General features: G+C 38.7%; 1 protein-coding gene across 1 annotated transcript in view; it reads left to right on the top strand.

The window, feature by feature from the left end:
• ANK2 (ankyrin 2) overlaps positions 1-22596 on the top strand; it is a 340193-nt gene that overhangs the window by 293272 nt on the left and 24325 nt on the right. The window contains 11 exon segments of the mRNA XM_043969828.1: positions 1088-1127; positions 3643-3664; positions 7100-8996; positions 8998-9076; positions 9079-10464; positions 10466-12203; positions 12206-12279; positions 12281-13517; positions 15361-15435; positions 17232-17363; positions 18040-18186. Coding sequence (XP_043825763.1) covers positions 1088-1127; positions 3643-3664; positions 7100-8996; positions 8998-9076; positions 9079-10464; positions 10466-12203; positions 12206-12279; positions 12281-13517; positions 15361-15435; positions 17232-17363; positions 18040-18186 — 6827 coding nt within the window.

The following is a 22596-nucleotide window of genomic DNA, read 5'->3' as shown; positions in this document are numbered from 1 at the left end:
CAGAGTTGAAGTCTCAGTTAAATATGAGTAGTCATTAGAAGCACTCCTCAAGAGCAGATTCCTTTTAGCCAAAAAGATATATTTCACGGTAGTCCCAGAAGCCCTGGGGTACCCCTCCCCCAGAAGGAGGGGTAGAGAAGGAAGGCTGGGGAAGGTGAATATGTGGAGTAGGAACAGGGTTCTGTCATCCAGCACACTTAGAGACTTGTGTATTCTGGTTAATCCAATAATACATTTAATATATAGCAACCATGTATGGATGATATGAATTTAGATAATCAGGATGTAATAAAATGTCCTTTGTTTTACTAAGACATCATTTAATCTCTTTTTTGATGATTCATAGCCTGTTGTGTGGACTTGGAGTTATCCTAATGAATTTCTATCATTTCTATTGTGTTAATTAATAGCGTATCAATTACATAGACTATCAGAGTTTACTGTTTGTAAAATATTATTTTTTTTCAAAAGACATCTCAAAATGCAACCCTAACCAATACCCTAGTGCTTTAGAATTGCTTACTAATAAGTACATTGGACAAGATGGGAAATCTATCAAATGTTATTTTTTCCATTCTATTAATGTACTTCTTTGCTCAAGTAGCAATGGTTAACTGATGTAAGTGAAAACTAATGTTCATATACTAAATTGTTTTCAGCATGTGCCTACAGAACATTCTCACATATATTTATTAATCTAACAATCCATCTCTAATGAACAGAATGTGTAATGGTCAGAAATATTTATACATGGAATTATAATGTACTACTAAATATATGATACAATATATAATTATCATCATTTTATTACTATTATGATATGCATTGTCATCTCCTGTAAGTCAGGCATTGAGACTTAGCCGAGCAACTAACAATCATTTTGTTCTTTTATTGTGAATCTACAGACTTCCACGTTCAAGTCAATCTTCTTGGGTTTTTCTGCCTATCTTTTGATTGTAAAAAGAATGCTCTCTGAATACCTGCCTTTAACATTTGGCAGCAGGGTATTTTCCTCTTCTTTGTATCTAAATATTCTCTGCTTTTCCTGCTGTTTTGTTTTTCTCCTCCCTTTGCATGCATCTTGGGGCTGCAAGGAGTCAGAGTCAGATCAAGAACAGGAGGAAGAGGTAATTTTCTTCTGTGTCACTAGCTAATGGCTGTTGTCAGTGTTCTAATCACTAACAAGTGGGGCCTTGCATGCATATGAAGCATTTGTTCTTGATAAACCCAAAAGTATAAGGCCTACTTCTGTTTCTCTGACACTAGATTGAAGTGATTCTCTTAGAGGATCAAGTCACACAGGACTTTCTCCATAGTCTTAAGGTGGTTTACATTTATCTGACTGAACATCAACTAGGCTGAAACCTGGGGGGTTCATTTTTAGTGACCTACTTAATATTATCCAACAAAAGGTCCATCCTCTGGTGGATCTTTGGTCTTTTTTTTTTTCAAGAAGGGGTTCAACAGCATTGTTTTTGAACACTAAACAATATAAAACTTAATAGACCTTCTCAAAGTGCATCATGCAAGGTGTAAGGTAGAAATTGCCACTTCCAACCACAAAAATCACCTGGTGCCCAGTTTGGAAAGAGAAATGTGTTTTAGGGATGGCTGCGGCAGGAGAACACAGACTGTCAACTACTGATCCTTCCCCACCCCTAAGACAAGCTCATGAAACATAAAAAATGCCCAGATGTGCCAGCTTTAGAGGGTGGTAAGATTTCCACCAAATTTCCACCAAATATTGCATGCACAATACATACCTACTGATTGAGGCATTTCCGCATTATCATGGTGTCTCAAACCAGCATCACAGAGACTTAAAAAAAAAAAAAAAACAACAAAAACCAAATCACTTTTTTTTTCCCCAATTAAACATGTATTTTCCCTTCTTCCTCTTTCTCACTGGGGATGAGGGGATTAAACACCTTGTAACAATAATACAATTAACCAAAACAAATTCCTACATTGTCCAAGACTTTAAGTCTTATTCTGCATATAATTCCTAAAGAGCCTTTAACATGATTTCCCCCATCTAATGTAGTCTTCTGTTTCCAGAAGTATCAAGATGTGGGGTGTTTCATTTGTTGATGTTTCAAAGGATGATTTGAAAAAATAAAACTTCTAGTTCTAGGAAGATGAATACTCTACTATACCAACTAAATACTAAATTGGTTCTATATTTTGCCATTTAGCTCTTCCAGTTTTTAAAATAAGTATATTTTTATGACACTTTCTAACTATATAAAGATTGGGAGATAGCCAATAAGTCACTGAAAACATTTTCTATGTTTTTGCCACTTAATAGCAAACATCTCAATTGAACTTCATGCTTATAGTTCAACTTAAAATGGTATGATATAAGGGAGAGACGTGATGATTCAATAAATGACACTCAGTAGCCATATAAAATGACAAAATAGTCAATGTGAGAGAACTGAATTCTTTCTTTCCATGGAAATTCAGTCTTAACTGAATCTTTGAGCCATTCTGTGAATTAATCATCATATTTTCCATTAGAAAAAATACCAGAGGGGGCAGCTAGGTGGTGCAGTGGAAAAGCACTGGCCCTGGATTCAGGAGGACCTGAATTCAAATCTGACCTCAGACACTTGACACTTACTAGCCGCATGATCCTTGGCAAGTCACATAACCCTGATTGCCCCACGAGAGAGAGAGAGAGAGAGAGAGAGAGAGAGAGAGAAAAGAAAAAGAAAAGAAAAGAAAAAGAAAAGAAAAGAGAAAGAAAGAAAAGAAAAAGAAAAAGAAAAAATACTGGAAACCAGTACAAAATAATATAGAAAAGACAATGACAATTTTTAGTGTGTAAAAATTGGGGGTTTTTAACAAATCCTTTCATCTGGGTGAAAAGGAAAGGTATCAGGAGTGATAAAAGATTACTAAAGGAATCATGAGTCAGCATGGCACCTGGTTTTATGACCCCAGGCATGTCACTTAAGCTCCTAATGTCCCAAACAACTCTCTATTGAGTTGCAGAGAAGATACCAGACCTACATTAGTAGAGGGAATTGCCCATGCCAAAGAAATCACAAGTCAAACAAAAAATGAAATGCATTATTCAAAAATCTGGCTCTTACTGATTTCATTGTAATGAACAGTGTGCAAAACCAACACCAACAACAACACCACCACCACCAACAACAAACAGATTATAATCCTTGGCATCCTTCCTTTTTCTTACCCTTTCTTCAACAAAATTAACTTTCAGGCTCCAGAACTAAGTTCAGCTCTTCCTTTACTTACCCCCGCCCCAAAACTATACTAACTTCCAGAATTCTTCAGGTCCAATGCTTAATTTCCTGCCGTAGCTTCTTCAAAAAGGTTCTGTGTAGGATTTACATCACTTGAAGTCTCACCTTATCACCACCTTCCATTACCTCCCAATACTCAACTCTTGGTGTAGAATATAGAGAAATGATCAATTCTGATGAATAAGAAAGATTGTCCACAAACCTAAGCCATCAGCCCTGAGAGTGAGAATCAGCTCTATAGTCATTCCTCAAGACTGTGCTGATCCCCATTTGTATATAGTATGTGGGTAACAGGTCTATTGTGCACGCCAGGGGCTTTGAGACAAGGCACTGTTTGTAACCATTTCAATTTATGTATGTTTTCTTTCAGATCGATATGACATCAGAAAAAAGTAAGATTTTAAATAAAATTGAGTTTGTATGAAAGCTGGCTATGAATTAAAAAAAAAAAGCATGAGAGAAAAATGCAAGCTAGTTGCCATTACTAACAATGATAATAACTTTATTATTATAATTATATTATCATTATTAAGCATTAATTTGTACTTATAAATGCAGCTTTCCAGTTAAATGACAAACATATATAATCAGTGAGCTAATTAGCAATAAAATACAATTCCTCATTTAAGCATTCACTTTCCTTTGACATCCCTGATAACCCTGCTATGCTTTTTATGCTTGTTTAGAATCCCATTCCACCATTTTGTTTTGTCTTTTTTATTGCTATAACTCAGACACTTGATTTCCAGGGAAAGGACAGTATCACTTTTTAAATCCAGCTGCCAGTTTCTGAAGGGAATTCGTTATTTGCATCCATGCATATGTGTACAAAAGTGATACTGTCTGAAATTTGAGGCTCTGCAATCCCTTTTTCTGTGGTGAAGTGTTACGAAGCTTATGACTCTCTGTGAAAATCGCTCTTGGTCTGGTGAGGGAGAAATGTGTTTGTTCATTTGCAGAAGTCAGCAATGAACAAGGAAAAACCAACTGGGCAAAGTTGCCAGATGACAAAGAATGCTTTAGCATGGAAATGTATTTGGATAACAATGCAGCTTCTCCCCTCCTTCCCCCGCCCCTGCCCCATTTAGATCTGTTTCAGAGGGAACTATTCAATTATTAGAACTGGAAGGGACTTGTGGTTGTCATTGTTGGTCAATCACATAAGCCTTTATCAAGAGCTTATTATATATGCTATCCTCCCGATGCCAAAATTCCTCTTTATGAAGTCTTCCATAAGAAAGCTGCCTTACAAACTCATTCAGGCCACAAACATTTATTTAAATTATTTAAATATTTTAAATTTCCCAAAACTGTTTAATTCAAGTTACATCCAATGTCGGCTACCTCAAATGAATATGCATCTTTGAGGAACATGTTCCTTCTTGCACCACCAAGTTGTTACATCAAAAAAAAAAAATTACATCCCAAAGTATTTTGGGTTCTTTTTATACGATTGCACTTTATGCTGTTATTTTAATAGGGGAAAATACCCCATTAATTCCTTATAGAATTTAATGAAGACATCTGAATTTTTATAGCCCATATTGTTTGGTACTTGGTTTTTGTTTGAGAGGGGACAGTCATTACCCAAACTTTTCAAAATAAGTAGATTCTGGGGGCAGCTAGGTAGCCTAGTGGATAAAGCACTTGCCCTGGATTCAGGAGGACCCGAGTTCAAATGTGGCCTCAGACACTTGACACTTGCTGTGTGACCCTGGGCAAGTCACTTAATCCTCACTGCCCTGCTCCCCAAAACATTTTTTAAAAAAAGTAGATTATCAGAAATATATTGACTTTGAAGGATGGTCTTTTTAAATCCTTCAAAAGAGGGACAATTCTAAGAATTATATTAATAATAGCTGGCATTTACATAGTTCTATAAGATTTGCAAAGTGCTTTAATGTGTCTTATTTAACCTTAATCCTATGAACTAGATACTGTACCATTTTACAGATGAGAAAACTGAGGCATACAGAGGTGAAGTGATTTGCTCAGGCCCAGGGAGTTAGATTTAAAACTCGGGTTTTCTCAATTCCAAAGCCAGCAGTTGTTTTTAAAAGTGTTAATTTCTCTAGGAGAAGATCCTTTTGCTGGAGATGACCTACACTATATTCTCTGATTCTATTAGATATTTTATCTCATTTCCCTATACCCTTCTCTGAAACTAATGTGTAAATCTCTCTGTATACAATATAGTAAGAGGGAGAAGTTGGAGTGTTCATAAAGAGGAGAGTTCACATTTATTTAAATTTTTCAAAGGGCTTTACAATAATACCACTTTATCTCATTTGATCTCACAACAACCCTGTGAGGCAGGTGGTATTATTTTCCCCATTTTGCAAATGAGGAAGCTTGAAGCAACATCTTAAGTCTCTAAAGCAATTCCACCTTGGTCTTGCTGACTCCAAGTCTAGCAACACTTTCCACTATACTAAGCTGCTTCACTTTGCTTATGGGAGGGAGTTCTTCTGTTGGTAGAACAAAAGGAATTTTCCCTTAATGATTTAATGCATTAGCATTTTTACTTTTTAGTTTTGAATATAGGCACATATAAGACAATGATATATTTTTTAAAAAGGCAAAAGTATAACTCTTAATAAACTCAAATCATAAGCTACCAAAATATGCTCGGATTCCAAAACATGACAAAATTTATTTCCATTTAGAAACTCCTCTGTCAATTTAACTAGAGGCTAGGTTTCAAAATTTCTTTGCCATCATTGGTTTCTTTGCCTATACATTTGTCTGTATCATAAGCTGCCTACATCCAATATTTTGCATACTGGTTTGTAGGCAAATAAATATGCTTCACCACAGTTTTTTTTCCCTCCTTAACAAACGTTTATAACCATTCTCCTGCTAGTGCTCTTAAGTTAGGCTTTATCCCCAGCAATTTTGCCACATCTTTGCTTTGCATGGAAATAACTTGGCTTACATAAACAGTGCGTGTGTCTAGTGTGAATGTCTCTGAGTTTGGGGTTGCCATCCATTACCTTTCAACTCAAGTATAAGTTGATTCACGATTATCCTCGTTTCCTCCCCTTTCTTCTTTTTTCTCCCTTTGATCTGTTCATTATTTGTCTAAACAAGGAGGTTGCTCCAAGGAAAGGCCTGGCCCGTACCTCTCAACATGACACTGTTTGTTTCATTGTTAGGTGTGAGTTTCCCTTAGATGAAATGCCGGTTTGCAGCTGACTCAGATTTACATAAATAATATAGCTAACGTGTTATACATAACAGAATTGAACACACAGAACTCAAGAAGAATTCCTTGTTTTGGTCATTTAAAAAATGGAAACATTTTCAAATGTTATTCTGACAGTTTGCCTACCACTGGCTTTCTCTTAGAGGAAATAGGACTTTTTGGCAATTCTAATGCTTCCCCCACCACCACCACCACCACCACCACCACCACTTTTTTTTCCTTATTTATTTTTTATTTGAACATTGATCTGTAACATCTGAACAATCTTGAGATACCTCTGTGTAATTTCACTGTGTTTTTTTTTCATTGTTTTGATTTGTGGCCTTTTTTAACGTCTTGTTGATTTTGTCTGTTATAGCTTTGTTGTTGTATGTGTGGATTGCTACGATGAGAAAATTAAGCAAGTTATTTCCTGCTCATTTTTCCTTTTCAGTTTTGTTTTCTGTTAGCTTTGCTTTGCTCTTGTACCCTGAGGCCTTGTGGATCCACCATTCCCAGCCCATTTTGTTGATCTTCCTACCACTGCAGCCAAAGACTTTGTGTTGTTTCAGTCCTGATTACATTTTCCAATATCTTTTTTGATTTCCATTTTACTTTTGATGTTTTTTTGTTCACGTCAAAGACGATGAGACAGAGTCTACAGAAACATCTGTCGTGAAAAGCCACCTCGTTAATGAAGTTCCTGTCCTAGCGAGTCCGGACTTGCTCTCTGAAGTTTCTGAGATGAAGCAAGATTTGATCAAGATGACCGCCATCTTGACAACAGATGCCTCAGATAAGACAGGCTCTATTAAGGTGAAAGAGTTGGTGAAGGCAGCTGATGAAGAGCCAGGCGAGCCGTTTGAAATTGTTGAAAGAGTTAAGGAGGACTTAGAGAAAGTCAATGAAATTTTGAGAAGTGGAACATGCACCAGAGAAGACCGCCTAAATCAGAAGTCTCAGGCAGGGAGAGAATTAGTAGAAGAAGAGTGGGTTATTGTCAGTGATGAGGAGATTGAAGAGGCTAAGCAAAAGGCCCCCTTAGAAGTCACTGAATCTCCATGTGTAGAGGTTAGAATAGAAACAGGGAAAAGAGAAGAAGTTAAAAAGGACCCAACTGGGATAGTGAAATATCTCACTGATGATCTAAATTCCTATGAGACTCCTCGTGAAGTACGGCCACAGACAGGCCAAGTTTCAGTAGGGAAGAAATCTGAGGCTACTGTTACTAGCAGGAGTTCAGAAAAGGAGGGACAAGATGAGACGCAGAGTGCCCAAGAGCCACACAGACCGACCCTGGGGATAAAGAAGCCAGTGAGGAGGAAATTAAAAGAAAAGCAAAAGCAAAAGGAAGAAAGTTTACAAACCAGTGAAGGAACAACTGACCTTAAAAAATGTAGCTCAGAGGAGTCATTAGATGAGGAAAAAGGCTTAGCACCGGAAGCTGTCCCCAGTGTCAGAGCTGTGTCCCCAGTGATAGAAGAAACTCCCATTGGCTCAATAAAAGACAAAGTAAAGGCGCTTCAGAAACGAGTAGAGGATGAACAGAAAGGCCGCAGCAAATTGCCTGTCAGGGTGAAAGGGAAAGAGGGTACAGCTCAGGAGCTCCCTAAAAAGACAATTCACAGGTCACATCTACCTGTATCGCCCTCACCTAAAACAGAGAAACATTCACCTGTGTCACCCTCCACTAAGGCAGACAGACATACTCCTGTTTCAGGCTCAACCAAAACAGAGAGGCATTCACCTATATCGCCCTCAGCCAGGACTGAAAGGCCTCCACCAATGTTGTCCTCTGGGAAAACGGAGAAACATGCTCCTGTATCACCATCCAGCAAAACAGAGAGACGCCCACCTGTGTCACCTTCAGGGAAAACAGAGAAGCACTCATCTGCATCACCATCTGGGAAAACAGAGAAACACCTGCCCATATCACCCTCTGGAAAAACAGAAAGACACCCTCCCACTTCACCATCCTCAAAAACGGAAAAGCACCCACCTGTATCACCAAGCTCAAGGACAGAGAGACATCCACCTGTATCGCCCTCTTCAAAAGCAGAGAAGCACCCACTTGTATCGCCTTCCTCAAAAGCAGAGAAGCACCCACCTGTATCGCCTTCCTCAAAAGCAGAGAAGCACCCACCTGTATCGCCTTCCTCAAAAGCAGAGAAGCACCCACCCGTATCACCATCCTCAAGGACAGAGAGGCATCCGCCTGTGTCACCCTCTTCAAAAGCAGAGAAGCACCTACCTGTATCACCCTCTTCCAAAGCAGAGAAACACCCCCCCGTGTCACCCTCGTCAAGAACAGAAAGGATAGAAGAGACAATGTCTGTTCGAGAATTGATGAAAGCCTTCCAGTCAGGTCAGGACCCATCAAAACATAAAGCTGGATTATTTGAGCACAAATCTGCAAAACAAAAGCAGCCACAGGAGAAAGGAAAAGCTCGGGTAGAAAAAGAAAAGGGGCAGGCACTGACACAGAAAGAAAGCCCCCCCAAATCAGAAAGCCAGACAATCAAACGATGCCAAGAATTCAGGCAACGGCATCTTCTGATCTAAGAGAGGAGCTCGGTCTTCCTCTGGAGGCATTAAGAGAGAAGTATGTAGTTGGTGGAAAGGGAGAAAGGCTTGGGACTTAAAATAACAGAACCTACTCACTCGGTGCTTCAAGAAGAAAGCACCAAAGAGAGTTCTTTGACAAAGGGAAAGGGGGCTGATGAAGTGGGAGACCTTGATCTCCAGATCAGCCCAGACAGAAAAACCTCAACTGACTTTTCTGAGGTCATTAAGGAAGAGTTAGAAGACAATGACAAATATCAACAGTTCCGACAATATGAAGTCACAGAAAAGGCCCAGGTCCACTTAGACCAAGTGCTGACAAGCCCCTTTAACGCCACTTTTCCATCCGATTACATGAAGGATGGGTTTTTGCCCGCGCTGACTTTACAGAGCAATGCTTTAGAGGACAGCTGTGAAAACCTTAAGCAGGAAGGGGTGGCCGCTTCTCCCTGTGGAAGCCTCATGGAAGGAACACCTCCTCAGGTTAGCTCAGAGGAAAGCTATAAGCATGAGGGGCTTGCAGAGACTCCTGAGACAAGTCCCGAGAGCCTTTCTTTCTCACCAAAGAAAACTGATGAGCAAACTGGGGAAACAAAAGAACCTGCTGTGGTAGATGGGCCAATGGAAGCCCATTCAGCAGAACAGCCCTCCACAACCAAAGACATTACGGATGCTTCTGAAAAGCCACTCGCAGTAGTTAAGGAGACCATGAAGACTGCTGCTGAGGACTGTTCTAGAGATCTAGACCACAGACAAGAAGCTGGTTCTATGAGCACCAGCAGCACTAGTGCAAAACTACCCCAAGAAGCATCAGAAAAACTTGCCAAGGAAGCCAGCAATGAAAGTCAATTGACTCTTGATAGCTCGACCTCCCTGACACAAGCTGGTGATGAAGACAAAGGATCAACCACGATTGAACACTTAGACCAGACAAAAACTTCAGAGGTTTCTGACACCTCCACACAGAAAGATGACAACTTGGACACCTCTGTAAAGAGAGGTAAAGAGACAGAATCTGAGCACCGTGGAATTGCTCGAAGCCCCCAAGGACTAGAACTTTCCCTTCCCAGCCATGATAGTGAAGGTCTCAGCCCTGTAGCTGATGAATCATTGGCAATCAGTCACAAAGATTCTTTGGAAGCAAGTCCAGTCCTAGAAGATAACTCTTCCCACAAAACTCCCGATTCCTTGGAGCCAAGTCCTTTGAAGGAATCCCCTTGCCGTGATTCCCTTGAAAGCAGTCCCGTTGAGCCAAAGATGAAGCCTGGAATTCTTACAGGTCACGTTCCATTTCCCACACCCTCCACCAAAGCTGAAGTCTTCACAGAGCTAGCTTCTGTGCGTTCCAGGCTTCTCCGTGACCCTGATGGGAGTGCTGAGGATGACAGCTTGGAACAAACCTCTTTAATGGAGAGTTCTGGGAAGAGTCCTCTTTCTCCTGACACCCCCCAGCTCAGAAGAGGTTAGCTATGAAATCACTCCCAAAGCAACTGATGCTAGTGCACCTAAGCCAGCAGTCATCCCTGAATGCACAGAGGAGGAGGATTCTGAAAATGGAGAAAAGAAGAGGTTCACCCCTGAAGAGGAAATGTTTAAAATGGTAACCAAGATCAAAATGTTTGATGAACTTGAACAGGAAGCCAAACAGAAGCGGGACTGCAAAAAGGAATGTAAACAAGAAGAATCCTCTATAGGTTCTGAGCCAGATGGTGACAATACAGTTGCAGCAGAAGAAACAAAGTCTACAGGAAGTGAGGAAAAGGAAGGGGACACACCAATAGTTGTGATATCTGAAAGCAGGAAGGTGTCTTCATCTTCAGAGAGTGAGCCTGAGTTGACCCAGCTGAAGAAGGGTGTTGACTCAGGTCTCCTACTGGAGCCGGTCATCCGAGTACAGCCTCCTTCTCCACTTGCATCTGACATAGATTCCAATTCCAGCCCTGAAGAAGCAGGATTCCAGCCCATTTCTTCTAAGCAATATACTTTCAAAATGGAGGGAGAGACCCAGAAAGAACCAGCAAAATCAACCATGGACAAAGATTCTGAATCGTCTTCACCTGAGGAAAGACACACTATTTCTGTTGGAGAATCAGAGGATCTACATTTTGATCTAAACAAGGAGACAGAAACTGTCAAAACAGAGACTTGTACTGGACATGGATGTGAACCCAGTAGTCCTAAGGAGCCATCCATTTCCTTCCATCCAGCTATCCAAACTTCCTCCCATGATGATGTTGAAGAGGATTCGGCAGCCCTTAAAAATGCTTTTTACCAGCAAAATACTCAGGAAAAAGAAATAGCAGGAGAAAAGCAAGATCTTGATGTTTCTAGAACTGAATCTACCAAAGTAGATTGTTCCTGTGAAGAAAGCTCTCAATTCTTGGCCTCAGTTTCCCATTGCTCAACATCTGATGAAATGGAACAAGGTAAAGACATCACCACCACGTCCTCAATTATAGAATTAGACACAGCCAAAAGTGATCACAGTTTTTGAGAGCTTCTGCCAAGAATGTTCCTATTGAAGACCCATCTATTGCTGTTGAAAGCTGATGAAGGTTGTCCCACAGGTGTCCCTGTAACCAATGCTGCTGACACCAATGAACCTTATGCTCCACAGATCACGAGCCCTTATGAGAATGTCCCTTCCCAATACTTTTTCTCTAGTGAAGGAAGTAGGACCAAAACAATCACTAGGCAAACAGAAAACTTGCTTTCCACCGAAGCTATTACTGTAAAATCCTCTTTTGATGATACAATAGTGCAGAGTTCCTTTAGTGGATCTGTTTCAAAGGAAACATCGCTTTTTGAAGACCAGTACATGGAAATAGAATCAAAACAAGAAAGCTCCCTGCAAACAGGTGCCTCTGCCAGCGAACAGAGAAGTAAAGTCATCATCACCAAAACTGATGTGGATTCTGATTCCTGGAGTGAAATAAGGGAAGATGATGAAGCATTTGAGGCTCGAGTGAAAGAAGAAGAACAAAAGATTTTTGGACTTATGGTAGATAGGCAGTCACAGGGTACGACGCCTGATACCACTCCTGCCAGGACACCAACGGAGGAGGGGACACCTACAAGTGAGCAAAATCCCTTTCTTTTCCAGGAAGGAAAACTATTTGAGATGACCAGAAGCGTGCCATTGATATGACCAAAAAGAACCTATGCAGATGAGAGTTTTCACTTCTTCAAATCGGGCAACAAGCCACTCAAGAGACTCTATCCAAAGACATAAAAGAAGGGCTGACAGCACTGGAGCCCCTCTCAGTTGGAGAGATTACCAGAATCAGTGGTAGATTCTGAAGAAAACATTTCACAAGAAACAGATTTGCCCAACAGAGGCTTGAGTGAGAAAGTAGATGAAAAAGCTTCTACAGATGCTGGAGCTGTCAAAGCTGAACAGACATCAAACATTCCAGTCAAAGTGGGAATTTCAGCTTCTTCTCAATCAACCACAAGAGAGGTTGTTTCCATAGACACTGCAGAAGCTGAGACTTCCTCCCCTCAGGAAACTGGTGATGTGGCCAGTGTGTCTGGCACAGCTCAGATGCCTTCTTCTGACTCCCCTGAGCCTATTACAGAAGTTCAGTTAGATTTTTCTACTGTCACCAGGTCTGTGTATTCTGAACGAGAGGATGATTCCCCAGACTCTTCCCCTGAGGATCAGAAATCTGTAATTGAAATACCCACTGGAGCCACAGAGAATGTGCCTTCTGCTGAAAGCAAGTCCAAAATTCCTGTCCGGACTCTACCAGCTTCGTCCCCAGAATTGCCATCTGTAGAACATGAGGCTTCCCTTTCTGAGGATTCTCCATTCAGCCCAAATGATGAAAGTAAGAATGATGAAGCAAAACCAAAGTCTAAAATCCCCATCAAAGCTTCCTTCCAAAGAGTTGAGCAACAGTTTACACACACAGAGACATCTGACCAACAGACAGTGACTCCTCAACCCCCAGACCCAATAAGCAAAGGTCCTGATAATCGAAGTAAATCTGAATCTGATGCTAGCTCTTGGGACTCAAAGACCAAGCGTTCAGTAAAAGCTAGAAGTTATGTTGAGGTAGAATCAGAGGCCAGAGAGGGTGTGGGGGAGACCCAGCTCGAGTTAGAAACAGATGAGGGAACTCTACAACCAAAGACATTTTCCTCAAGGTTGCCAGTTAAAAGTAGAAACACCTCTTCATCCGGCAGGACCACTAGCCCCACAAAAGATAGTAAGGAACACTTTTTTGACCTTTACAGAAATTCCATAGAGTTCTTTGAGGAGATTAGTGATGAAGCTTCCAAGTTAGTAGATAGGCTTACCCAGTCAGAGAGGGAGCAAGAATTAGTGTCAGATGATGAAAGCAGCAGTGCCCTGGAAGTTTCTGTAATTGAAAATGTGCTACCCGTTGAGACGGAGCAGTCAGTACGAGAGGACATCTTTGATACCAGACCCATTTGGGATGAGTCCATTGAGACTCTGATTGAGCGCATTCCTGATGACAATGGCCATGCAGAAGGTATTTGCCAGCCACTGGGATTCCCTGTGCTACGCATGTCATGAATTTTCTATATATATATTTTTTTTGCTTTTCCTTTGGTGATTTGTGTCTCATTTTCTTTAAGCTTTCTGTGGTGGTTAATGTGCTTGTGTAAGCTGTGTTTTGTGCTTTCTCTGTAGACTCTTGTTGTCCATGAAAACAATCTCAAGATTGCATAATGAGAATGCTTATGGAAAACGTTCACATTTATGATCAACTGGGCAATGTTTAGTTTGCCTTTTAGTGTAGCTGCTATATATTTCAGGCCATGCAAGTTTTGAGTTTTGCTTTTTCTGAAGTAATTTTCTTGGTCATAAATTTAAGCAATGTTGCTGATGGAGAAACAATCAAATTGATTTTGTTTGGCAGTCTAAGGGTACTTTGTTTTTTTTATTCTCACTCTTATGCACTCTAAAATCATTTGTACCTGCAATTTTGTAATTATTAGGAAGCAATTTGCTCAAGAAGATTTCACATATCATGAAATTCCAGTTCTTGTGGATCTGTTTTTGATACAGAAAGGTTGGTTACCACTGCTAAACTCTTTAAGCAAAGAAAAGGTAAAAGAAAAATAAAACCTCACATGCTTTTCATATATGTGGTAGATAAATGGGAATGTACAAAGATGGATACAAAAACATATTCTGAGGAGACAAAAACTCAAACTTTGCAAGACTCAAATTGACTGAAAGGGAGGGATTACCCATCATAACTGAATCAAAGTGTGAAAGGGAAAAATAGCTATGTAGAATGGATGCATCTTCCAACAACCTGATTATTCTTAAAATTAGCCACAACAAAAAAATTCCATGAGGTCATTTATTAAAACATATGATTTGAAATTCAGAAGAGTAATTTTAACTCCCTGATGGGGATTTGAGCAATGATTGTTCTAGAAAGGGGATTTTATTTTTTATTAAATATTGACTACCAGTGGGTGGAAAAGTAAATTGGCAAATAACAGGTTGTGGGAATGATGTGGCAGCTTGCAGCATTTCAGGGAGACCAGTGTAGCATTTGAAAAACCAAACTAACAACCATCTTCATGCAAAATATAGCCTTGAGGTTCTAGCATTTTCCAATTAATGGTGGCAATATCAGCTCACATCCCTTCAGGATTTGCAGAGCACTTTTCTATTCATGATCTCATTTGATCTCCAAGTGAGAGGCAAGACTGCTCCAGGGAGATCTATAAAAGTTCATTCTTGGGACAGCTAGGTGGTGCAGTGGATAGAGCACCGGCCCTGGAGTCAGGAGTACCTGAGTTCAAATCCGGCCTCAGACACTTAACACTTACTAGCTGTGTGACTCTGGGAAAGTCACTTAACCCCAATTGCCTCACTTTAAAAAAAAAAAAGTAAAAGTTCATTCTCAAGATCATTGGTCTGACATGACTAAGTGCTCCCAATTCCCAAGCTGTTCTGAACTTGATCCATTGTGAACCTCATAAGAGAGAAGAAAATAAAGTGGTCACCTTCTGGTGGGCAACATGATGTGAGGTCATTTTTTTTTAAAAGGGACCTTAAGTTAAATGACAATTTAACTTAAGGGATAGTTTATCAAAAATAGACAACTCATGTCCACTTAGGATGAAAGAACTAAGGAAGAAGCTGTTTTTAGAGATTCCTTTTAGGTACATTGTCTCCCCTCCCCCCCCCCCAAAGTCAGGTCAAGAGGTAACTAAATATGATTCTCAATGTAACAGCAACCTTGTAGCATTATACTAGGAAAATAGTTTCCTTACTTGTGATGTCTCAGTATTTTCATTTTTTCACTTTATCATAGACAAAATGTGGCTATTTTTTTTTTTGACCTTCTCTAGATCTGCAAGATGACCAAGAGCATATTGAAGAAAGGTTGGCTCATATTGCTGATCATCTTGGCTTTAGTTGGACAGGTAAAATGAGAATAATCTATTTTTCCAAAGACAAATCTCTGGTTTGAATACCAAGTATATTCAATGGGGAAAATGTAGAATACAGGATTCCCTCTAATAGAATTGGAAATCAGAGCATTTATGAGATGACTAGGTTCAGAAATGCCCATCAAATCTAATTTTCATCAAGTATGAAAAGTTTAATTCAAGATTTAGGAAAAATTGCTTATTTTGTCTCAAAATTTTTGATGTGTTAGTAAGCATTTATTAAATGCCTACTATGTGCCATGACAAGCACTGAAAGTATAAAGGAAGTTAATACATGGCTTAGGCAAATATTGAAATTTAAAAAAATTATCCTAATTTTTAAACACATTCGGCAAGGGAAATTATAAAGACTATGGTCTTTTGATTATAAGACATATTACCAAATGACATTAAATATGTTTTTAAAGCCATAGCTTACTCTATGTTTATTTATATAAACTGCTATGTTGCTATATTGAGACAATCAGTATTGATTACTCTTCCCTCTTTAAAATAATTCAAAGATTTAGTAATGCAGTGTACTCTTTATTATTTTTTTTAAATCAGACTTCTGTAATTTAAAATTACCTGTCACTGGTAGCCACATTAAATGATGCCATTTGGTGTGTTAGTGGTCATGATAATAACAATTCAAATGTATAAAGTGCTTTAAAGTATACAAATAACTATTTTAATGGCAATCCTACGTAGTAAAGTTATTGTAATTATTATCATTCCCAATTTACAGATAAGAAAAATGAGGCTGAAAATTACATTAGCCCATTATCATACAACTAGTGTCAGAAACAGATCTGCTATCTCCCAAGTCCAGTGTAGCATAATGGAGAAAGCTTGTGGATTCTAGACCTGGGTTCTAATCCTACCACAGTACTTATTAGTTGTGTAACCTTTGACAATCAGTTAATCTCTTCAAGCATTAGTTTCCTGTAAAATGTGATAGTCAGACTAGATGACCTTTAAAATCCCTTCCCAGTAGAACTGACTCTATAATGCTTAGTGAAATGCTTTTTCGACTTGTAGATGCTAAAGTTAATTGGTTCTTCTCCAGGATAAAGTCTGATTCATTTCCCAGACCTGTTATTACAACATACAATGGCACTAGATTCTTTAACAATGTGTCACTAAGTGAACCTAAGCAGGTGTTGGACTAAAGAATACATATTTGAATAACATTCAAAGGGACTTTTCTAGACTCACAGAAAGTGATTGGTTGGGAACTTCAAGCAACTGGATCATACACTTAGTTAAGTGGATTACCTTCACTAGAAAAGAAAGGTCTCATAGAAATTCTGTCCACTTGAGGATAATTGGATTTGAAGTATCACAAGTCTCCTGTATTTTTCCTTACAAAATCCTAGAATCCTCAACTCAAAGGGCATCATTGAAGGAACTTCAAAATGGCAGTCTATCCTTCATTCAATATTTCTCTATAATGGATTGTCCAAGATAATACTAGAAGTATACAGGGGAAGATAATCTTTAACATGATGCATACGACTTGATTATATACTGATACTATTGCTAATTGCTTCATGATGACTGCCTTTTCTCTGGTAGTGAATTAGAGAAAAATAACCCCCAGAGAAAAACATCATAGTCATTGCTAATGAGCAGAAATGAAAGAGTAAAGGCCTACATATAAGACAGATTAAGACAGAGGAGAATTGCATACTAATTGATCACCTCCATTGTAAATATTTATTGTGACTTAAACTTTGGGACAAATAGAAGGGAAAAAAAAGTTAATAAATTGGTGTTTTCCTTCCTAGAATTAGCAAGAGAACTGGATTTCACAGAAGAACAAATTCACCAAATCCGAATTGAAAACCCTAATTCCCTACAGGACCAGAGTCATGCATTACTGAAATATTGGCTTGAAAGAGATGGTAAACATGCCACAGGTAAGTAGTGAAGAAAATATCAAAGAAAAAAGTACTTTATGTCAGATTTGCAACTTAGTACATCATTCTTCCAGATTTTTTCATCTAATGTTAATGGAGAAAATAATGATACATTATTAAGAAGGAACCTGATAATTTCTCAGTTTTAGTTATTAGGTAGAATGATATAATATACTTCCACTATAATAGGGTACCCTCTTAGGGTGTCACTTTCCATCTGCTTTTAAAGAAGCTATCTAGGAAACTTCATCAATGAATAGGATTTGTAATGTTTAAGTTATGTCTTGATGTATTTGCTGTTGAATCCCAACACCCAAATTCTTCTATGATATAAAACAGATTAAACTTTCCCTCTTTTCTGATAACCAAAATCCTATACTTCCTTAAACACTCAGCTTGAGACTTACTTCTTCCTGGAAGCTTCTCTTTAACTACAATCCATATTTATCTTTCCTTTATTTTACATTCTCCTAGAATTTATGTCCCTACTATATTTATCATGCACTGATTTCTGTGCTACCCCTTCACTATCTAGTGGGTTTCAAAATGGTAAGTTTTTTCTTCTATCATATCAAGATCTCTAGTAGGTATTCAATGAATGAATCAATATTAAAGGAAGGATTAAACCATCAACGAATGCTCTATTATAGTAAATATTCCTTCTCTGATTCCACAGACAAAAACCTCACTGAGTGTCTAACTAAGATCAATCGGATGGATATCGTTCATCTAATGGAAACTAGCACCATGGAACCTCTCCAAGAGCGGACTAGCCGCACTTATGCGGAAATTGAGCAGACAATTGCACTGGACCATAGTGAAGGTAAAGTTTCTTCTTTTTTTTTTCCCTTTCCCTTTTTGAAATTAATTAAAGATTTCAGTCCCAAGTACCAAGCAATTAGAAAATTTCAGATTCAAAAGAGATGATAGAGAACATCTAGTCTGATCCATAGCTGAAGAAAAATCTTTTCTACAGCACGCCCAGCAAGTGACCTTCTACCCTGAAGTGAGGGGAGAACCTGCTACCTCAAGAGGCAGCTCATCCCACAGGTGGAGAGTTCACTTTGGAATTTTTTTCCTCATATGAAGCCTAAGTTAACGTGTTAAAACATAGTTCTATGTTCTTTTCTTTGGGGCAAGCATAAACACATAAAAACACACACACATACTCACTAATCCTTCTTTATCATAACTATTCCTCCATATATATGGAGAATACTTTTACCTAAACTTTAATTTAATCAGGATTTTTTTACCTTCTCATGCAAATCTCCTGCTTGAAGTCTATGATGGATTTTCACAACAGGGTTGCTACATAAGCAATATTATTTTACTTAGAATCTTATAATTTTTTTTCAAGTTTTTTTATTATGCTATCTGTGCTATTAGAAAAGAAAGGCTAAGCAATATGAATGAGAAGGGGAAAAACAAACCATAATATTCTTGTTGGGTTTTTTTTGTTTGTTTTTAGTGAGGCAATTGGGGTTAAGTGACTTGACCAGGGTCACACAGCTAGTAAGTGTTAAGTGTTTGAGGCCGGATTTGAACTCAGGTACTCCTGACTTCAGGGCCAGTGCTCTATCCACTTTGCCACTTAGCTGCCCCAACCCATATATTCTTCTACCTCATCTTGTAGTCATGGCAAAACACAAGCAAGTTCTTTGGGCAAAGAAATAAATGCTTCATCCATTTGAACAGGTGTCACAAGGTGACCCCAATAAATTGATTCTTAAGTACCCTAAATTTAATATCAAGGAAAATAATACAACCCCACTCTCAATCTTCTCTTTATTAATTTCAAAGTATTTTGGAGTATATGGAGCAGCTGATAACAACTTTGCCCTTTTGGGGACCAACCTTAAGGAAATTAGGAGAATAAAGAAACTCAGTGAATGTTCACTTAGACAATCATGAAACTATATGCAGTAGTGCAGTTAGTATTCCAAGTACCCTTTTTGCCTTCATAGTCCATTCTCGTAATAATATTAACTATGTTGATAGCACTTTGTTTTCCAAAGTGCTTCAGAAATATTTTATTTTACAAGGCAAAGTTTTGACTAAAGTATTGTAGGCCATCATAACTAGCATTAGTAAATAATAAATTAATACCTAGACCTGAGTGCACAATGAATCCAGCTAGGCACTTAATTTCAAATTAGAACATGAGAATCTCATGTTTCAGATAATCATGAGAGATGCTTTCTAGGGAAAGTTGTAGCATATTGTGCTATGAGGATTATTGTTTTATCATCCTATTCTGAGAAAAGCCCAGAAATGACGTCAGTCAGTGGATATTTCCTCTTCTCACCAAGGAGAGACAATAGCTATAGGCTAGCACTCATTTCAGAGATGATTTTCTATAACAGAACAATTTTCGTAATCCCACAACTGACTATGAGGTTTAATGAATATAAGCTCATGTTGTATTTGTTGGTTTCAAGGATTTGGCTCGTTACAAAGGTTCTGCTCAGGCAAGGTATCTCTCAGCTCAAAGTCATTCACGAATCACAGAAATAATTGTTCAGTGTTCCAGTGACTATTGATATCAAACAATAAAAACATAAAATAGGGTGCGATACATGCTTACTCACATTAGGCATCATCCAACAGCATGCTGTACTGTTTGAAGCATAAATAGTCCTAATCAGAGATAACATTGGACCAATGTCCTGAGCCTCAGAATAATACAAAGTCAACTCAATACAGCATAAGCTTAATCAAAAGACAGTAGCCTCATCATCTATTCTGGGGCGGGGGGAAGCATGTTACCCAGATTACAAAATGGAGCTCAAAGGATCATAATTTTAGAGTTGTACGGGCAGCTCATTGAGAGACTCAATATCAGTATGTGTATATATATATATATATATATATATATATATATATATATATATATATATATATATATATATATATATATACAGACATCTATCCATACATATGTCTGTATATATGAAACACACTGGAGATATACAGGTTGCTGACTCAGAATGGAATCAAAGGAAGAGAATAAACTATATTACTCTAGGAAATTAGAAAGTACTTTTTAAGATGCCAAGCTCTTATCTGCAGTATAAGCCCAACTTTTAAACACCAGTACTTTTTTTTTGTGTGTGTGAGGCAATTGGGGTTAAGTGACTTGCCCAGGGTCACACAGCTAGTAAGTGTCAAGTGTCTGAGGCCGGATTTGAACTCAGGTCTTCCTTGAATCCAGGGCCAGTGCTTTATCCACTGCACTACCTAGCTGCCCCAACACCAGTACTTTTTGAGTGATGTTATATAACTGCGATTCATGGGATAACAAGTCAATAGGCATTCATTAAGCAATTAATATGTACCAGACACTGTGCTAAGCACTGGCGATACAAAAATACAAAAGAAAACTTTCCCTTTTTAAAATTTTTAATTGGGGAGTGTTAGCTAAGCGGCTTGCCATAATATTGGGGCAAGGAAGGAGACCGGCAGCCTCCCTCAAAACAGAACAGGATTTATTTTAACAAGAATGAACTTAAAAAAAAATAACCACAAAAAAGATCAGTAGGATCAAAGGAAAGGAAATAAAATGGGGAAAGGGAAATTATGCAACCTGAAAAAATACCACTGCCCAGGAACGAGCTGAGAATACATAGCAGAGCTCCTGTCGCCTTCCAGCTTCCAGCTAGAATGGCAAATTCCCTTCCCCATTCCTAGAAAACCCCACACAGCCCCCAGCCAATTGGCTGGCTTCTCTGACAGTCACATGACTGCCATCACTAGGCTTCCAATCATTATAATTTTGCCAGGCCTATGTAGGGGTCGGGGAGTGGTGATGATGTCAGGTGCCAGCACCATGGCAATGGCTACAACCAGTGGGTGGAGCACCATGTGGTTTGCAGAGCCCCAGGCCAGTGCACACTGAGACATAAAAACCTCAAATAACAATTAATTCTTTATACCCTCAAGGAGCTCACATTTTAATGAGAAATGACATGAAAATAAATAAATACATGCAAGATATGTAGAGAATATGGAATGGACGGTAATATCAGAGAAACACACTAGCAACTCATGGGACCAGGAGAGGACTCCAGTAGAAACTAGGCTTTGAGTACTGAAGAAAGCCATGGAAACTAAGAGGCAGAGGTCAGAAGGGAGGGCATTCCAGGCACTAGGGACAGCCAGTGCAAAGGCAGGGGATTAAGAGGTGCATTGTCTTGTGCAAAATGACAGTAAGTCATCTAGTGCAGGTAAGACTAAGAAGTTAGGAAGACACCAGCTTGTGTTGTGAGGATCAAGAGAAATGACGGGGGTAAAATGCTTCAGAAAATTTAAAGTGCAACATAAATGCTTATTACTTTTGTTATGTAAAACTGAGTTTGATATTTGGAACTGGAGATAATAGGGAGCCATTAGACTTAATTGAGTGGGGATCTCATGCTCAGAGTTATACTTTAAAACTCTATCATCTCTAAAGAATCAAAACTGTAGGTAACTCAGAAAGCAATTTATAGATACATAAGGAGCATAGTAAACTGCACTGTGTTTTCTATAGTGACTCATTCACAGAGAATCATATGAAAGACACTATGTGATCAGAAAAGATGAGCTGGTCATTTAACAAAGAGGAATAATATAGCCTGAGTATGGTGATGATACCCAAGAAATATTAAACCTCCAGCCCACTGGGAAGATTCTCTTTTTTTTTGTTTGTTTGTTTTTTGTTTTTGTTTTTGTTTTATTTTTGCATGGCAATGAGGGTTAAGTGACTTGCCCAGGGTCACACAGCTAGTTAAGTGTCAAGTGTCTGAGGCTGGATTTGAACTCTGAATCCAAGGCCAGTGCTTTATTCACTGTGCCACCTAGCTGCCCCCAAGATTCTCTTTTTTTTTACAGAGTAACTTGGGGAAATTTGTCTGAACTGATATAGAATGAAATGAGTTGAGTAGGGAGAACAGTTTAACTGAAACAGTTTTGTAAGACTTCACAACTCTGATCAATACGATAACCAATCATGACATTAGAAGATAGATGATATAACTTGCTTCCCAGCTCTCTTTTGGCCTAGAAGTGATGGATTAGAGCACAGAATGAGGTACATTTTCTTAGTTGTTGGTGCGGTCAACTGTTTTGCTTGACTATAATTATGTGTTATAAGGGAAGGCTTTCATTTCATAGGGAAGTGAGAGAAAGTGAGTTGGTATGTAGTGATAATTATACAAAATATCTAGGGGTGGATAACATGTTTCATCATGTG

This window comes from Dromiciops gliroides, chromosome 6 (assembly GCF_019393635.1).
Source record: "Dromiciops gliroides isolate mDroGli1 chromosome 6, mDroGli1.pri, whole genome shotgun sequence".
Taxonomy (NCBI): Eukaryota; Metazoa; Chordata; class Mammalia; order Microbiotheria; family Microbiotheriidae; genus Dromiciops; species Dromiciops gliroides.
Note: the sequence above shows the minus strand (reverse complement) of the source record. Positions and strands in the feature narration are given on the sequence as shown.